Source organism: Nomascus leucogenys, chromosome 9 (assembly GCF_006542625.1).
Source record: "Nomascus leucogenys isolate Asia chromosome 9, Asia_NLE_v1, whole genome shotgun sequence".
Lineage (NCBI taxonomy): Eukaryota > Metazoa > Chordata > Mammalia > Primates > Hylobatidae > Nomascus > Nomascus leucogenys.
Window position 1 is genome coordinate 41,249,446 of NC_044389.1, and position 17,820 is coordinate 41,267,265.

The 17,820-nt window shown below is 34.1% G+C and overlaps 1 protein-coding gene across 22 annotated transcripts in view; it reads right to left on the reverse strand.

Annotated features, from left to right (window-relative positions):
* Nucleotides 1-17,820, reverse strand: part of ADGRL3 (adhesion G protein-coupled receptor L3) — an 871,587-nt gene that overhangs the window by 83,659 nt on the left and 770,108 nt on the right. For all 22 annotated transcript variants that reach the window (XM_030818870.1, XM_030818875.1, XM_030818872.1 and 19 more), the window contains 3 exons: nt 17,170-17,379; nt 13,353-13,573; nt 1,232-1,298 (listed from right to left, as the gene is read on the reverse strand). In XM_030818870.1, the coding sequence (XP_030674730.1) occupies nt 1,232-1,298; nt 13,353-13,573; nt 17,170-17,379 (498 nt within the window). The remainder of the gene's footprint in view (nt 1-1,231; nt 1,299-13,352; nt 13,574-17,169; nt 17,380-17,820) is intronic.

Sequence of the window (17,820 nt, forward strand, 5' to 3'; positions counted from 1 at the left end):
AGAAAGCTCTCATGTAAACTTCATATATCACACACAAGTAAACTGTATAAAAAACCACAGAGTGAGTTGCCCTTTACCACTTGATTAATTTATATATTCCACAACTTGGCAATAAAAGCCCTCCTGAAATATTCTCAAAAATACATGTTTGCAATACTTTATCAATCATCCCCAAATCCAAAAAATCTGCAAAATGAAGGTTGTTAAAAAAAAAAATCCATTCAGTGGCCAGAAAGCCTAACATGAAGTAAATCTATGTGGTGGGAAAACCTAATTTGAATTGACATAAGGCTCTCCATGGTCTTTCCACTATTTGCTCCTACCTTTCCTTTTCTTTTTTTTTCTGTTGAAATCCTGTATTTGATTACACAGTGCTGCCTAGTCTCCACTGTGAGTATTTGTTGATGTGTTTGATTTTGGGTAACTGCCTATTCCTCACTAGGGTTATTGTGTATTATGCAATATATGTACCATATTATCTTTCCAAAGTCTGAAAAATTTCTGATTCCAAAATACATCTTGTCCCAAAGATTTCAAATAAGAAACTGGAGACCTATGTTTATCCAAAGTCAATAGGCTAACATTTTATTCACAAAATGGATAGCAACTTTGTATTTTTAAAATGGTAAGTATATAAGCAACTATACTAACAGTTTTATCTAAATTAAGTTAATCCATTTTTGAAATCCGAATATTATGGATCTAAACACGGAAAAGGAAGCACAATTCCAGAATGCATGCTTAATGTGATTGTGCCATTCTCAAGTAAAATGTTACAGTTTTGCCTTTAAATTCTGAAGTTTTCAAGATTCATAAAAAAAACAAAGCTGATAGGAACAGTCAGGTGTTTCCCACCTTTCTAAGTTCTGTCAGTTCCCAATTCAAATTATCCAAAAGAAAAATAATGGAAATACGCTGTTGTCAACCTTGGAGTCATCCTTGCTCAAATATCTATAAAACCAAATGGATTATGTTGGATTGGACCCTTGAGTAGCTATAACACTCCAAAAGCTTTTGCAAATGAATATTTTCTTCTCCCACCAGTTTTGATTAACTATTTTACAACATAAAAGTAGACTATAATGAGTGTTTAATTGCTTGAATTATGTAGGGTCAAGTAAGTACATGCTTTCCCCAAATTAACCTCTGTAAATTAAAGACAGTCGGTACCGGGATAGTGAAAGTTTTACTTCTTGAGCTGGGAAACACATAGTTAATTAGGAATTCTTACCATAATTATCAAGGTTGCTGGTCCTATAAAACTCCAAATGAAGTAGGTGTCAAGTCGGAGCCAACATCTGCAATGAAACACAAGGGAGAAAAGGTATTCAAGGACTGGGTATGGGACATGCATCAAGAGTGAGCGAGTGACAGAGAAGAATGTGAGCTGCAAAGCATTCCACTGGGAGACAGGAAATATTACATTGCTTGTTCATTTAAATGCTGAATTATGTGCCCAATTTCTGACAGCACTATTGATGGAGTAAGATAATTACCCCTGGAGGAAGCAGGAAAAAATGGCACTGGGCCTATTTGCTAAGGCCTTTTGTGTCTGTCATAGAAACTTTAAAAAAAAGAGAGAGAAAGAAAGAAAAAGCCATACATATAGCCATTAAATCAAGTAGCTTTAAGCTATCCTTTTCTCTCCAATTATGGTGCTACATAACCCGTCTATCAGCTGTCAGGCAAAATGACATTTTCCGTCAAGAAGATCTGAGGAAATGCAGTACAAAGAAGAAATAAATTTGGTATCAGAAGATTGAAGTTTAATTAGGTTGGGCAGCCAACCTTTGAGATTTCTGGAGTCTTAAAAAGTGCATTGTTACTGCTCATACTTCTTGGGTTGCAAACAATCCTTAGCATCCCACGAAGTTGATTCATGACCCGAAAGTAAATTATTAATCACTTAATTTCAGCTACATGTAATACTCCCCCAATTTTTAAAACCTCTGGGAAATTACATTTTCATTCTTCAGGATGACAGGAAGACAAAATGGAAGTGACTAGTTATGAGAAAGATTAATGTAAATTTTGAACAAATTACATTTGATGTTAAAAATAATATCTTGAATTATTTGCCATTTTGCCATAATTGAGGCATCGGAAGAAAATAACTCCAGTGGTAAATATTCAAGACTGGTTTGCTATATAATATAAACATGCAAATCCTAAGTACTCAAATATTTCTGTGATTATAAAAGTTACTTAAACCTAAGCAATAATGGAATCACAGAAAAACTATTAAGGGAAATTAGAAATGCCTATCAAAAAAGTAATGAATAAATACAATATTTTCTATTCATATGATGAAATGTTATAAAACAGTTAAAAAGGAGGAAGTAGATCTACATATGTCAATAGGATAAAAAAAAAAAAAGTTGGGGGCTGGGTGTGGTGTCTCACATCTGTAATACCAGCACTTTGGGAGGCCAAGGAGGGCGATTCACTAGAGCCCAGGAGTTTGAGACCAGCCTAGGCAACATGGCAAAACCTTGTGCCTGTGAAAATTAGCTAGGCATGGTGGTGTGCCCCTGTAGTCGCAGCTACTCAGGAGGCTGAGGGGGTAGGATCACCTAAACCCGGGCGGCTGAGGCTTCAGTGAGCTGAGATCGTGGCACTGTGCTCCAGCCTGGGTGACAGAGTGAGACCCTGTCTCAAAAAAAAAAACAAAAAAAAAACCAAAGTTGAGTGAAAAAGTAAGGTACAGAATCTAAACTATATCAAATGTATACATAATACAGCGTGTATATATACATGTTAAACATACACACGCAGACATTAAAAACTACACACAATATATTTTTGATGGATATGTATATGTTATTTTATTTAATGGAAAGAAAACAAAAATCACCAAACTCATGTTAGTGGTTGCCTCTCACATAAGAGTAGAGATCACTAGAAGTGAACAAAATGGGCTTTAGCCATATGTTTTAGGTTAGTAATTACTGACAGCAAATACACTAAGATGCTAACAGTTTTAACATCTGAGTAACGGAGGCAATGATGTTTATTACGATTTTTGGCTTCCTTTACTTTGCTATAACTTTTAAACTTACTTTAAGAGCTAGATTTTTAAGCAAAAAAAAGAGCCTTGAACCAAAACAGATTGCCTACAAAAAGCCTATTTTAAAACAATGAAGAGACTAGGCACCTGTTATCCCAGGACTTTGGGAGGCCAAGGCAGAAGGATCGCTTGAGCCTAGGAGTTCAAGACCAGCCTGGGCAATATAGTGATACCTCATCTTTACAAAGAAAAGAAAAAAAAAATAGCTGGGGATGATGATGCATGTCTGTGGTCCCAACTACTCGAGAGGCTGAAGTGGAAGGATGGCTTGAGCCCAAGAGGTCCAGGCTGTGGTGAGTCATGAACCCGGCACTGTACTTCAGCCTGAGCAACAGAGCGAGGCTTCGTCTCAAACAAAAACAAAACATAAACGAAAAACGAAGTCTGGCCTTCTTCTATTAAGTTAAATACATGTAAACTAATTTCAGTAGAAGTACAATAGGCACTCTAACAAGAAACTGACTACAAGTTCCCATTTTTTATGTAGACAAGATAATTTCTTTATTCAAAGTAAACACAATAAACCTGTTTGAAAAAATGCTATTAGTGAAGCAATCAATGCTTAGTTAAACACCATTGGTTTGTTTGGATAATTAGTTACCCTTTTGTTGTGATGGTGTTCAAAAAACTTGGTCATATGAAATAGAAGCGTAGTGCTAAATATAAGCAGAAACAAACCAGAAAATTCAAGGTTGAAATATGAACATTGTCTTCATTCTGACCATAGGCTAGCTTGTCACCAACGTAATAAAAGAGAGAGAGAGAGGGTGTATGTGTGTATGAGAGAGAGCGAAAAAGAGAGAGCGACAGACAGAGAGAGAGAGAGAGAGAGAGAGAGAGACAGAAAAGAAGCTCTTGGGGAAGGAAGATTTTCAAAGGTCTTTCTAAGTTCTGAACAAAGATCGTAATTGCATTTTCCCTCCGGGTAAAAACAATGAAGGGGCTAGGCACGTGGCTTAGGCTTGTAATCCCAACACTTTGGGAGGCCGAGGCGGGTAGATCACTTGAGGTCAGGAGTTTGAGACCAGCCTGGCCAACATGGTGAAATCCCATCTCTACTAAAAATACAACAATTAGCCGGGGGTGGTGATGCATGCCTGTAATCCCAGCTAATCGGGAGGCTGAGGCAGGAGAATCTCTGGAATCTGGGGGCAGAGGCTGCAGTGACCCAAGATCGTGCCATTGTAGTCCAGCAGCCAGGGCGACAGAATGAGAAGACTTCATCTCAAAAAAAAAACAAACAAAAAAACGAAAAGAAAAACAAAAACAAAAACAGAAAAACAATGAAGGACAAAACCAAAACATGGACATTTTCCCAGACTAGATCAGACACACACACACACACACACACACACACACACACACACACTGCAGCTCATGAATGCTGCTGAAATTATAGCAACATGATATAATAGTAATAATATATTTTAAGAATGACTTAATAATACAGTTCTCGTTATTTTGTAGGTCAAATAAGTTTTTGAAAGCTAATTTGAGAACTAAAACACATTTTCAGAAAAAAAATGTGCTTCACAATCTTCTATAGAAGATTATTTTACAAGTTAAGGAATCTAAACAAATATCTTTAATTATATTATTAACAGTTGTCTTGGACTAAGGGAATTTTAAAATATTAAATAATCTCACCAAATGTTTTGTTAAAGTAAAATTATAGCCTTGCAAAACTTTGCTTTTTCAAAAATGGTCTCAGCTTAGCCAACGCTTTATTTGGAAATGTGCTTTCGGCACAGTGATCTTTTCTAAATGTAAAGGAGCATTTCAAAATGATTATTTTTATTCTTTGAGAAAAAATTTTATATCTATTTGGTAAAATGGATTTACATTTCCTTTGGAATTGAACAGTGAAAGAGGCAATATAAAATACGTAAAATGTACTTAGTAAATCATCCCTCCATGAGGGCTGCTGGGGCTTTACTCTCTTCTGGAAGGCTGTGTGGCAAGAATCCCTTTTCTAATTTGATTGCCATATGGCCACACCTGCTGTTGTTTCTGGCCGCATGCTGGCTTTCTCAAAGCCTTCTGTATCTCCTCCTCTTCCTATTAACTACCTTAAAAATTTGCATGATTCCTGTCCCAGTTCACTGTGCCTGTGTTAAAACAATTCACTCAGCCTATAAGGTGGAGAAGAACATTACGTGGGGTGTATATATACATGCCTGAGCACATATATCCTACCTCAGAGTTTTATAAGTCTGACCATTCAATGACATTCACATACAAGGTAAAAACACTGGTTAAGGTGAGATAAAGCTAGAAGAACAATTTATCACACTAAACACACTGAGGTCCAGCTTGTGAATGGTAAGATAGACCCGCTACTGAAAAATACAATTTATCTGAAAATTGCCTTTATCTACCTAGCAACATTTAATTTGTGAAATTAGTAATTTGGATTGGCCATTCACATTTAATTTTTAAGATATGGCAATTTCTTTTTTACAAATGAAATTCAATCATATGTATATCATCTATATATTATGTTTATAAAAGTACTGTAACAAAAGACATAAAAGACTTGAGAAAACAAGTGCATTCTGACCACACTCATGTTTATTTTAGGCAATAGTAAAAACCTTCTGATATTAGATTTATTCTGTAATTCAGAGAAACACTTGTCATATACCACAAACCTTGACTTGACCTCCTTTTCATTTATCTAATACAAATATGTTATTGAAATTCATTTTGTAGCATAATATTTTTCAAATATTAAAAGTAACATATATTGCTAGATATATAATGAAGTCTTACTGAATTATACAAGCTTATTGATTGCAAAACTCTAAAAAACTGGTGTTAACCCACAGGAATAAGTAGTCTTTCTCCTTGTGAATTACTCTATTTCAAAATATTAACCAAAGTTTTTTGGGGTAATGTAAATTAGCAATATGTTTGTTGCACTTTCTACAGGATGCTAAATCACAGACTGAATCCTATTCTTGATGAGTATTAAATGTAACCAGTAAACAATCTTTGGCTACTATTAGATCATGAAATTCACAAGGCTTAATCATATCAAGTTGTTTATGAGAATTTTTAAATTATATATTCCTTTTCTCTGTAACATTTGCTGATATTGCTATATTTGTAATATATATATTTATATGTAATATTATAAATATATATTTATATATAAATGTATTTTATAAATATAATGTATTATATTTATATATATATGGCAAGATTGAAAGAGTAAGAAAGGAATAAACTGGGCAAGAAAGAAGGACAGAAGAGAGAAAAGGGACAGGTATATACACCAAGTATAATAAATCTAGGCCTCAGCTTATTGCATAATATGATTGTTAGGAATTCTTTTAATGCCATTTTCATTGCAGCACATTCATACATCTAATGTTGAAATACTTTGCAAGCAAGTGCATGAATTTTTAAAAAAGGTTGGTGGAGTGATACAGGGATGGAGTGCAATCAGTGGTGGTCAAGACTAGCATTTGAGGTTCTGCTACAGTTTTGGATCTTAGAATTAAACACTACCTGTAATATATCAAAAATAGATTGCTAAGTCTTTAAAGATTTGCCTATTCTGGACATTATATATATATAAGGGAACATATATAGTCTTTTATAACTGGCTTTAGTCACATAACATAATAATTTTAAAGTTTATGCATTTTATGGCATGTGTTAATACTTCATTTTTATTGCCAAAAAATACTCCATCATTTACGTATTTCACATTTTATCTTTTCATCAGTTGATGGACATTGGGTATTCCCACGTTTTGGCTAACATAAATAATGCTGCTATAAACTCTTGTATACAAGTTTTAACATGGACCTTAGTTTTTATTTTTTATTTTTTATAAATGCTTAGGAGTAGAATTGCTGGATCAAAACTATGTTTAACCTTTTGAAAATCTGTGAAACGATTTTCCGAATTAGCTAGCTACACCATTTGACACTGTCACCAGCAATATATGAGGGTTCTGATTTTCTACATCTTCAACAATGTTTGTCACTAAGTACCTTTTATTGTAGCCATCCTAGTGGATAAAGTCATGATATATTATACATGATCTTTAGATGTCTAATGATAGCTGTGGAAGTTGTTATACTTCTTTGGTTCCAATAAGAACTCAGGTCCAATATTCAATTTTAAGTCCAACATTTCATTGCATTTTAAAAATAACAGCACAGTGGTCCTGATGATCTCTGATATAGTCCTGGTATGGATAACTTCTTAATAGAAAAAAATTATGCTCAGCCTAGAATTCTTATATATGATGATAATTTTATATGTCCAATGAATCAATGGCTTTCTGGATGATAAAATGATGACACAATAACCCTTCAGTATTTACTACACATACACATAAAATGTTCTTGGCCTTGAATAAAATAGTATATAAATATACACATGTACTCCCTGTAGACATATTGAATGATGACCTTCATATGTCAGTAACAAATACTTTTTCATTATCTGTATTATTTCCTACTGGCCAAGCTATAGTCAAACACACCTGGTGATAATATTACAGCAAGGTAAATGCTTTATGTCAATGAAATGTTATAAGAACATTTTATAACATCATATAATAATTGCTTAGCAAAATATTCCTTAAGTGAAAATATGATTTTCTATGAATTTGAAATGCTAAGGAATTGTGAACAAAATAATTAAATAAATCTATGCATATAACTTGCATATACCATCAAGTTCAATCTTCCTTAACTAATCTCTTTCTTGAATAATACTCTAATCTGTTATTTTTTAAAAATCTATAATCACTTTTCTACCTACATGATTATGCTGGTTAGATGATGAAGTGAAAATAAGGAAGTCTGGGGTCTTTTAACTAACAGAGAAGAGAGTACTCCTTTTAGAGATACTCTTAAGCTAGTGAGCTGGGAAGACAAATGTAAAATTTAATAGATAATTTATGACAATTTTCAGATCATAAAATTTGATTTCAATTATTTTTAACAGCTTGGCTATTCTTCTAGTCCTCAAGAATGTTCTTATCAATTATAAATGTTCATGACTTCATCCACATAGTTAGAAACTACTCATCAATTTTTTAGCCCAGATTTTCTCTCCTAGACAATTCTCTGGGTTGTACCCCTTCCCAGTGTCCTCTCTCCCTCTTCCTGGTACCCACTTCTAATTCCTTCTTCCAATCCACTCATGATGGTAAACACTGCTTTTTCATACATGAGATTGAGTGGAAAATGCTATAAACTATCAATGTGATTTTTTTAAAAATAAAAATTTACTGTTCAAACAGTTTGCATGTTTTGGTAATACTGGAATAATTAAAGTTTAAATGAAGTGATTCGTTTCAGGTCATAAAACCAAAGCATTTAGCACTGAATTTCCAAATCTGTCCTGTTTGAATTATTAAGTCAGTGCCAGCCTTTGCTATAATTATCTTCTGACAGTATCATATTGATGGCATCCCACTGAATATCCATGTGAATAACAGTATGAGAGACATAAAAAGATATAAGAAAGAGATAAATGAAAATAAATATCCATTATTAACAGTGCAATTTATACCTGTGGTCTACTAGCAGAGTTCTTTTTTAAGATTATTGTTTTTTAAAATGGATTTTTTAAACATCTAATTATTTTAACCAAATGTTATTCTAAGTACATTCTTGAATATAATGTCAGTACAGATAAAAAGGTTTTGTTAAACAAATAATGGCTCCTTACAAGCACTGCAAATTGATGGCAAACTAAGCAACTTCTCAGAATCAAATTTGTATGCTTTGTGTGTATGTGTTTTATATATAATAATAAATTCAATAGCCCTAACAACATTTCATAGAAAAACATCAAAATCCATCAGCCAGATGGAATATATTTGTCTCCATATCTGTCAAAATAGCATTTATTTAACCTACAAAACAATTTTGTCTCTGATTTTATCTCCTACCATTAATATAATTCTCTAAATTTTAGAAATGTAAGATATTATTATTATATTAAAGGTTTTAGAAATAAAACCTCATTGTCAGTATAATAAACAAATACATTCAGAGGAGAGAAAAGGGAGACATGTCTATTATCTGAATTATTGTAATAGACATTCAATGGTTTTATTCTAGATGTACTCTAAGCGAGCAAGACTGAAGAATAAAAACTTAAGAATCATGAAGTTCTAAAAACAAGTAAAAAAGATTTCCAAGACATACAGTTTTACTGTATTGAGCTTAATAATAATTTAAAGAAAATAGTCGACAATATATCTCTGATTTCTGGCTAATTCCACTTTATTATAGGCTGTGGACTATACATTTTCATATTTAAAGAATCAGTGTAGTACACAGGAAGGTAACACTGCAAACAAACAAACTTGAGACAGCAGAGATGTGTGAAAAAAAGAGGCACTTGGTGAGCAGGGAATGGGAAAAGCAAGCTGGGCTTTTATTTTATTTAATAAAAGTGGCTCACACCTGTAATCCCAGGACTTTGGCAGGCCAAGGCTGGCAGATCACCTGAGGTTGGGAGTTCCAGACCAGCCTGAAAAACATGGAGAAACCCCATCTCTACTAAAAAATTACAAAATTAGCCGGGCGTGGTGGTGCATGCCTGTAATCCCAGCTACTTGGCTGCTCGAGAGGCTGAGTCAGGAGAATTGCTTGAACCCAGACGGCAGAGGTTGTGGTGAGCCAAGATCGTGCCACTGCACTCCAGCCTGGGCAACAAGAGTGAAATTCCATCTCAAAAATAAATAAAATAAAATAAAATAAAATAAAATAAAAGCAATACACAACAGCAACAGAAACTGGAACAAAGACAGTCTCGATGATAAGAAACAAGATATATAATTCTATATACAGAAATCCTTTGAGTTGTGTAAAAATTAATGGCTTATATTTTCACTGTGATGTCTTGATTAAGCCCTGATGGAAACAATCTGTTCACTTCAACTTCTCAAGTAAACACCATGGCTCAGTACCGGTTCTCTTTTCAATATCTGCTTCTTCAGTGGGAAAACAGCACTGTATAGGTGTTGGATTGCATGAATTCCGAAAAAGTGGAAGTTAAACATTTTTTACATGTATTCTGAAGGCTTCTCTGTGGACAATTTATTTAAAATGTACAACAAGACGCTAAAATGTGTTATGCCCGCCTGTGAAATAATTGAAATAAGGAAACTTTCCCTATCTTTTCCTATCTCTTTTCCATCTACCCTCCCTTTTCTCTGTATGTGTTTCACTTCTCTTTGTGTTGGAAAAAGTGATAATTGCAAAACTTAACTATTATTAAGGCTTGTTTTAAATCAGTGCCTGGGAAATAAATTAGCCCCTAGTCTCACACAGTAATAATGTCAGTAAATGACAGTTTCCAGTTATGGTGCAGGAAATTAAAGCAATGATGGCCAAAGCTTTAACAAAGTCACAAGAGACTACATATTATTGATTCTAAGAAAAGATAGATTTCTACTATCCAAAAAATGACATCTGTCTCAAAGTAAATGACTAAAACACAAACAAAACAAATTGAATGAGTTCAGTAGTAACAGGACAATTTCCAAATACCTAAGGAGAAAAAAACTGATGTAAAAGAAAAATGTAATTTGGAACTTCAAGAGAGCAAAATGGAGCTACTTAGCAACAATATTTGAAATAGCATAAGGTCACAAATAACTATATTACTCAATTTCGTAGTAGAAAATGCATTGAGAAAACTGTAAAGTCCCATGATCTAGGTGAAATGACTGCTAGGGGGTTTCTTTTCTGTTTCGATGAAAATATTCTAAAATTAGACAATAGTGATGTGTACATAATACCACAAACATCCTAAAAACAACCGAAGTGTATGCTTTAAAGACTGAATTTTATGTTACATGAATATGTCAAAGATGTTATTTAAAAAAACAAACAAACCTATATCAACCTAACACCCCTCCCCTAAGATATCTTTAGGGACAACCTCAGATAATGTGTTTTTTTTTTTTTTTTTTACTAATCCTAGTCTTAGTAAAAAAAAATCCCTAGACATCCACAGATGTCACTGGAATCAACAGAAAAATCACAGACGTGATTACAATTCACAAAGGTGAGATTAAAACATAATAGTTATTGGCATATTTAGACGAATGGTTTTATATAGCCTGTCACTATACTCAAGACAAACACTCAACGGGGATAAGTCTTCTTTTCATTGTATTGTTGGTGCCTAAAATAGCATAGTTCACATATGCTGTTTTAACTATGCTCCCAATAATTCTGGCGTCCTCTTCTTGTCGTTCCCTTTTTATGAATCCTCACTTCTGAGAAGCAAGCTGTTTTATTGCCAGCATGTTCAGACTGCTGATTGCGGTGGAAAGTCATGAAATTTGGCTTATTAACTTCTGTACAAATTGAAGTTATCTAACCTCATCTGAGCCTACACTGCTGCTCGAAAATCTTTTTATTAATGTCTAATTGGCTCCTTAGCACATTTTCCATAGTGTTCATTTCAAAGCTTTTCAAATCTGTTCTCTTGATGTGACCTCACCTATTCACTCAATAGAAATCAGCATCTTTTACTTGATGGAAAAGTTCCTCTGCTTCAGAATGTACCTTGCCTGTCCTTTTCTTCACATTCACCTCAAAAAAGTGAGGTCATTTTACAATTTCAAAAAAAAAAAAAAAATCCTAGTTTATTTGAAATAATCTGACTTGGTTTATCTCACATCTGCTACCAACTAACTCTATAATCACAGGCAATGCAATTAATTTATCTAGTATTTTATTTTCTCACCTGTAAAGTTAGTGCCATGGACTTTGAAAATTCTAAAACCACTTTTAGTAATAAATCAAGATTTTCCTAATCTTGTGTTTAGTCTTGTGTCTTTCTACCCTCCAAGACTTTTCCCTTTCATTTGGCCCATATATACTATCAGGAATTTTCTCTCTAGGAATCTCCTTCTATTAATTAGATTCTTCTCACCCTTAGATATGCTTAAGACTTCATCTTTAAAATTTTCCTTCATGATTATCACGTAAGTTAATATTTTCACTATTTTTCAATCAACTTACTTCCAGGTGTAAATAACGCTCTTACTACTGACTTATGTCTTCACACCTTCCAATTTGATTTCTGCTTCCAGTACTTTGCAAAAATGGCTGTTGCACTACTTGGGAGGCTGAGGTAGGTGGATCACTTGAGCCCAGAAGTTCCAGCAGCCCAGGCAACATAGAGACCCTGCCTCTTAAAAAAAAAAAAAGACTTGTTGCAGAGGTCAAATGGTTTCTTTTGTTTGTTTTTGTTTTTTACTTAAACTAATTATGACATAAAACACCACTGATGGTGGTTTTTTGTTTTAGTTTTGTTTTGCTTCTTAGAGATGAGTTCTCACTCTGTCATCCAGGCTGGAGTTAAGGTGGCGTGATCACAGCTCACTGTAATCTCAAAGGCTGGGCTCAGGCGATTCCCCTGCCTCAGCATCCTAAGTAGCTTTATAGACATGCACCACTGTGTCTGGCCACTGATGGTGTTTTGAAACACCATCTTGAGACTTTCTTCTCCCTTGCCTTGAATCTAAACCTCATGGTAATCTTTCTAAGCCTCTGCTTACCTCTTCTTTTTCTCTACTTGTATTTTTTTCTCCTGGGTCTAGTTCTAAATATGATTATTCATCAGAGGTCTATCTTGGTTTACTTTCTAATCTCTTCTCATAAAACTTTGATTTACTCTGGGTATCTCAACTGTTATATGTATGTAGACTACAAACATATTTTTATCTGAACTCCATGCTAATATGCTTCACATCTCGATATATATGTCTTACCAATTTAAAGCTATGTTGAAAGCAAAATTCATCACTCTACCTCAACGCCAACCCAGGAAAAAAGGGGAAAAACACAGGCTGTCCCTGCTCCTATACTCTTTCTGTTGATGACATAAAAGGCTTTCCAGTGACTTGAACGGACTTGCCAGGAAGAAGAGAAGCCAGCAGTGTCAGGCAATGCACCACCCTATGCTAGCAAACAGCTCTTCATGCAGCTGGTTCCTCCTTTGACTAATTCTTCATGTTCGAAAGAAAAATAAAATTATGATCTCTTCGTAATTACACAAGGTTATGATGTAGATGTGGAAAAATTATGCTGTTTTATAACAGCATCATGGTAAGTCTCAAAAGTAGTTTTCCCTTTTTACATCATAACCAAAGTATATAACCATGGATCGAATTATACACATTTGCTGCCCAATTTCTTCGCTGTGAGGTCATATAAAGACCTTAGCTTCCAAGAAAATCCAACACTTTTATTTCACCTAGATTTAAAAAGAAAGAAAACAATAAACTTACACTTTATCTGTTCCATAACTCCTGTAGTCTACTGCAGCTGACACAGCCACAATGAGCGCAGGCATCCCGTAGCCGACCAGATAAAAGTATTTCCTACGTGAATGTTCACTCTCAAAAACCTCCACCAGCATGATATAAAGCTGCACTCCCTCCAGGAACATCCAGGTGAAGGCAGCCAAGAAGAAGAAATGTAAGAGGGCAGCGAAAACAGCACAGGCAATCTAGGAAAATGAACAAATTATTTAGTCAAATCACTACCACATGGGATACTAGTCAACTGCCATAAAACGAAATTAAATATTTACCAAAACTGCATTACAATAGGTCTGCAAAATAATAACGTAGGGAAGAGTCTTAAAACACAGATATTAAAACTGATATACTTAAATATAATCTACCTTTGAAAACTGCCTTTAACATTAATAATGGCTTATGGATGACAGCATATCATTAGAATAAAAAAATTATAATACTTAGAAAAAATTCTAATAAGAGCCTATGAATAATTATTTCTGATATTAGCATAAATATTTTAAAATAGATTTTAAGAATTGTTTTTCTTGGCCATAATTATGAGTTAGAGTTAGAGTTAGAGTTAGAACATACTAACATAGTAAGCTCTTCAACAGTCAATGAAAGAGAAACATTAAAACTAAGGGGAAAATTAAATAGTGTAGTTAATCGCAGTCTTTTCATGATGAGATTATTACTAATTGTTTGTTTCATGATGAAATTAATTATTAGTAATTGTTTATTTCTACCCTGCCTTGTTTCAAAAACGATTTAAGGTGGTGTTGGAAAATTCATGGTGAACATGAATAAAAATGGATCTGCTTAAAATTAAATGTTCCCAAACTGCTTTCTTTCTCTGATTTTTTTGTTATTTAAATATTGGTTTAGACAAGCTTGGTCAAAAAAGGCAGCCAGCTCTTATTTCTGTATATTTTCTAAAGTACTACAATTTTCAGCTGACCAACTATCAATTTCTTACTCTTATGTCAGTTCCTGAATTCTCATTTCTTTGAGTTATTCTTCCTTATAGGAAGCCCTGACTAAAATCTATAACTGCTACTAGAAAAGGTCAACAAACTTACAGAAGTTATCAGAGTAATAGAAATTCATTGATGAGTATGATCCCTATGAAATGAGACAAAAGGGCAGGTCAAATTTTGGGTCACAAAGATGACAGTGAAGGAGAGATCAGCAAGTCTTACATCTGAGGAGCTAGAAAGCAAGCTGGTCCAATACCTCACTAGCAAGGAGAGTAAAGACAAGTTTTGCTGAGCTGCACTCTACCCATGTTTTTCATATCAATCATTGTTCTTTATATTACTTGGTAGAAATGAGTTTTGTGTAGTATGCAATATTTGGCAAAGTTTTTCATACCATATGTAACATCAGGAAACAAAAATAAGAATAAGGTCTCTAAATGAAAAGAAATCACACAGCATTTGAATTGCAAGCTAACAAGAGAATAAAATGATATATTCTTGGAAAATAACACAATTTTCCATTTCTTGCTTTTTAGAGTTAGAACATCAACTATTAATTTTTGTTATCATAAGGCTTTACTTTTTTGGGGAAAGAAATGTGTACTTTGATTGCTTATTCATAGGTATGCATTTATGGGGAAAGCTGTCACATTAGTATATGATGCCCGATTAAAAATATAATCACCATAATTGTACCCTTTACAGTCATTAATCATGAATGTGTAATCACAAACATGAATCCAACTGCATTTTTATTGTAAAGTACTCCATACATATGGACACATACCAGAAAACAGCATTAAGTAAGCGAACTATTTATTATGCTCAAAAGTCTTCTACAAAATGAAACTTTTCTGCTCTTTTGCAGTTTTACTCATGATAACAAACTTGTATCATGTGCATAAATCTTAAGTAAACTGAAAGTGGCTCACAAAAATTATAAGTGGGCATAAAGTCTGTGTAATATATGAAGATATTGTCTATTATTTATATTTTCTGTTTGGTTTTACCAACAGTTGGCTAGTGCTGTTCTTTCTTTTTTTCTTTTCTTCCCCTTTTTTTCTTCCTCCTTTCCTTGATATGACTAAATGTAGGTTGCAATAACGTACAAGGCTGGCAATTAAAGACATGACCAGAACTCATGCAACTATGAAGTGCCAAACAAAATTTGGGAAGAGTTTACATATACTAAAAATGATTTGCAGGTTGTACTATTTTCCAAAACACATCAATTAGAAAAACCCATTTTAGACCTACAGATTTTAATATAATATTGGCTGTTTTTAAGGCATATTACAAACTTTAAAGCATTATTCTATTAATTGGAAAAAAAGATATTCTTTCATTTTCTAAATAATTTTACCAAAGTTTCCTCAATATTGAGCCCTATGGCTAAAATAAAAGAAAAAAATGACAATATGTAGTTCCTTAGAAAGACAAGTTTATGAAATAATTTCCGAAGAAATGTATATCTCCTTTATTGCTAATGGGAACACAAAATGGTACAGCCACTTTGGAAGACAATTTGTCAGTTTCTTTAAAGCTAAATATACTCTTACCATGTGATCCACAAATTGTGCTCCCTGGTTTTACCCAAAGGAGTTAAAAACATATGTCCACACAAAAACCTGCACACAAATGGTTATAGCAGCTTTCTTCATAGTTGACAAAAGCACAAATGACATCTTGGAAGCAACCAAGATGTCCTTCAGCAGGTGAGTAGATAAACTGTGGTACATCAGACAATGGGATATTATTTAGCACTAAAAAGAAATAAGCTTGTATCAAGTCAAAAAAGGCATGGAGGAAATTCAAATATATATGACCATTTAAGAGAAGCCATGGCCAGGCGTGGTGCCTCACACCTGTAATCCCAGCACTTTGGGAAGCTGAGGTGGGTGGATCAATTGAATCCAGGATTTTGACATCAGCCTGAACAACATGGCGAAACCCTGTCTCTACCAAAAATACAAAAAATTAGCTGGGCATGGTGGCAAATGCTTGTAGTCCCAGCTACTCCAGAGGCTGTGGTGGGAAGATCGCTTGAGCTTGGAAGGTGGAGATTGCAGGGTGCCAGGATCATGCCACTGCACTCTTGCTGGAATGACGGAGTGAGACCTTGTCTCAAAAAAAGAAAAGAAAGAAAAACAAACAAAGAAGGAAAGAAAGAGAGAGAGAAATGCCAATCTGAAAAAACTACATACTAAATGATTCCAATTATGTGACATTCTGATGAAAAGCCAAAACCATGGAGACAGTTAAAAAAAAAAAAAAAAAAAAAAAAAAAAAAATTAGTGGTTACCAGAGATCAGTGGGAAAGGAAGGATAAACAGAGGAAGCAAAGAGGATTTTCAAGGCAGTGAAAAACTTATACTCAAACCCAGAGAATGTACAATACCTAGAGTGAAACCTAATGTAAACTATGGAATTTGGATGATAATGATGTGTCGATGTAGGTTCATCAGTTGTCACAAGTGTACCGTTCTGGTGGAGGATGTTGATAATGAAGGACACGATGCATGTGTGGGAGCAGGGAATAGATGGGAATGTCTGTAGCTTCTGCTTAATTTTGCTGTAAAGCAATAACTGCTCTAAAAAACAAAAGTCTATTTAAAAATGAAATATACACCTTATTCATAAAGTTTGCTGCTTATTTATGATGATGGGATATGAAAAATGGAAAACTGAGTAAGGCCTGAAAATTAGTATCTATCTCAGATGACTAGAAGAAATGATACTTTCAAACATAAGTATTTTTAGTATTGGCGGTACTGAAAAGCTGGAAGTGGAAAAATTCTTCACTGGAATCAATGTCGGTTGCTTACTGGTTGGTCAGTTCGGTTGATCCCAATCAGGAAGAGCAGCTCTGCTACAAAGAGACTGATGCAGAGGTTCTTGTGGATGGTGTTACGGTCACTCTGGAGCCCGCGGAAAAAGCAAAATGTGAAGATGCAAATCAGGAGACAAACAAGGGACAGCAAAATTCCAACCCACGTGATCACATCCAGAAGGAGGTCATGGACCGCATCACTGTGCTGGAAACACAATGAAAAAGCCATAAGTTGCGCTTATGCATAACCAATTACAAAGTTTTATAAGGGCCTGGATGCAGAAAGCATGATAGTAACAATGCATAAAATACCCTCTATACCCACAATGAATAAAGTAACTTAATGATTTGGGTTTTCTCTTCCACAGATAAAGCATTTTGTCTTTTCTGTGAGGTGTAAATCAGTTTGATATTCAGAGACGCCAATAGTGTTTGCTTCTTTCTTAGCTACAAGCATTTTCAGAATATAAGTAGTTAAAGCAGACTGACTTAATTCTGGCCAAAGATTTCAAGGTTAAAACATTTTATTTTTAAATTTATATCACTTTTTTAGACTAATTTTCAGACCATCTCCAGTAGGGAATACTATTTAAAATTTTAAGCTTTACACTTGGGGAAGCTGTATCTCAACTAGTTTTTGAATCAT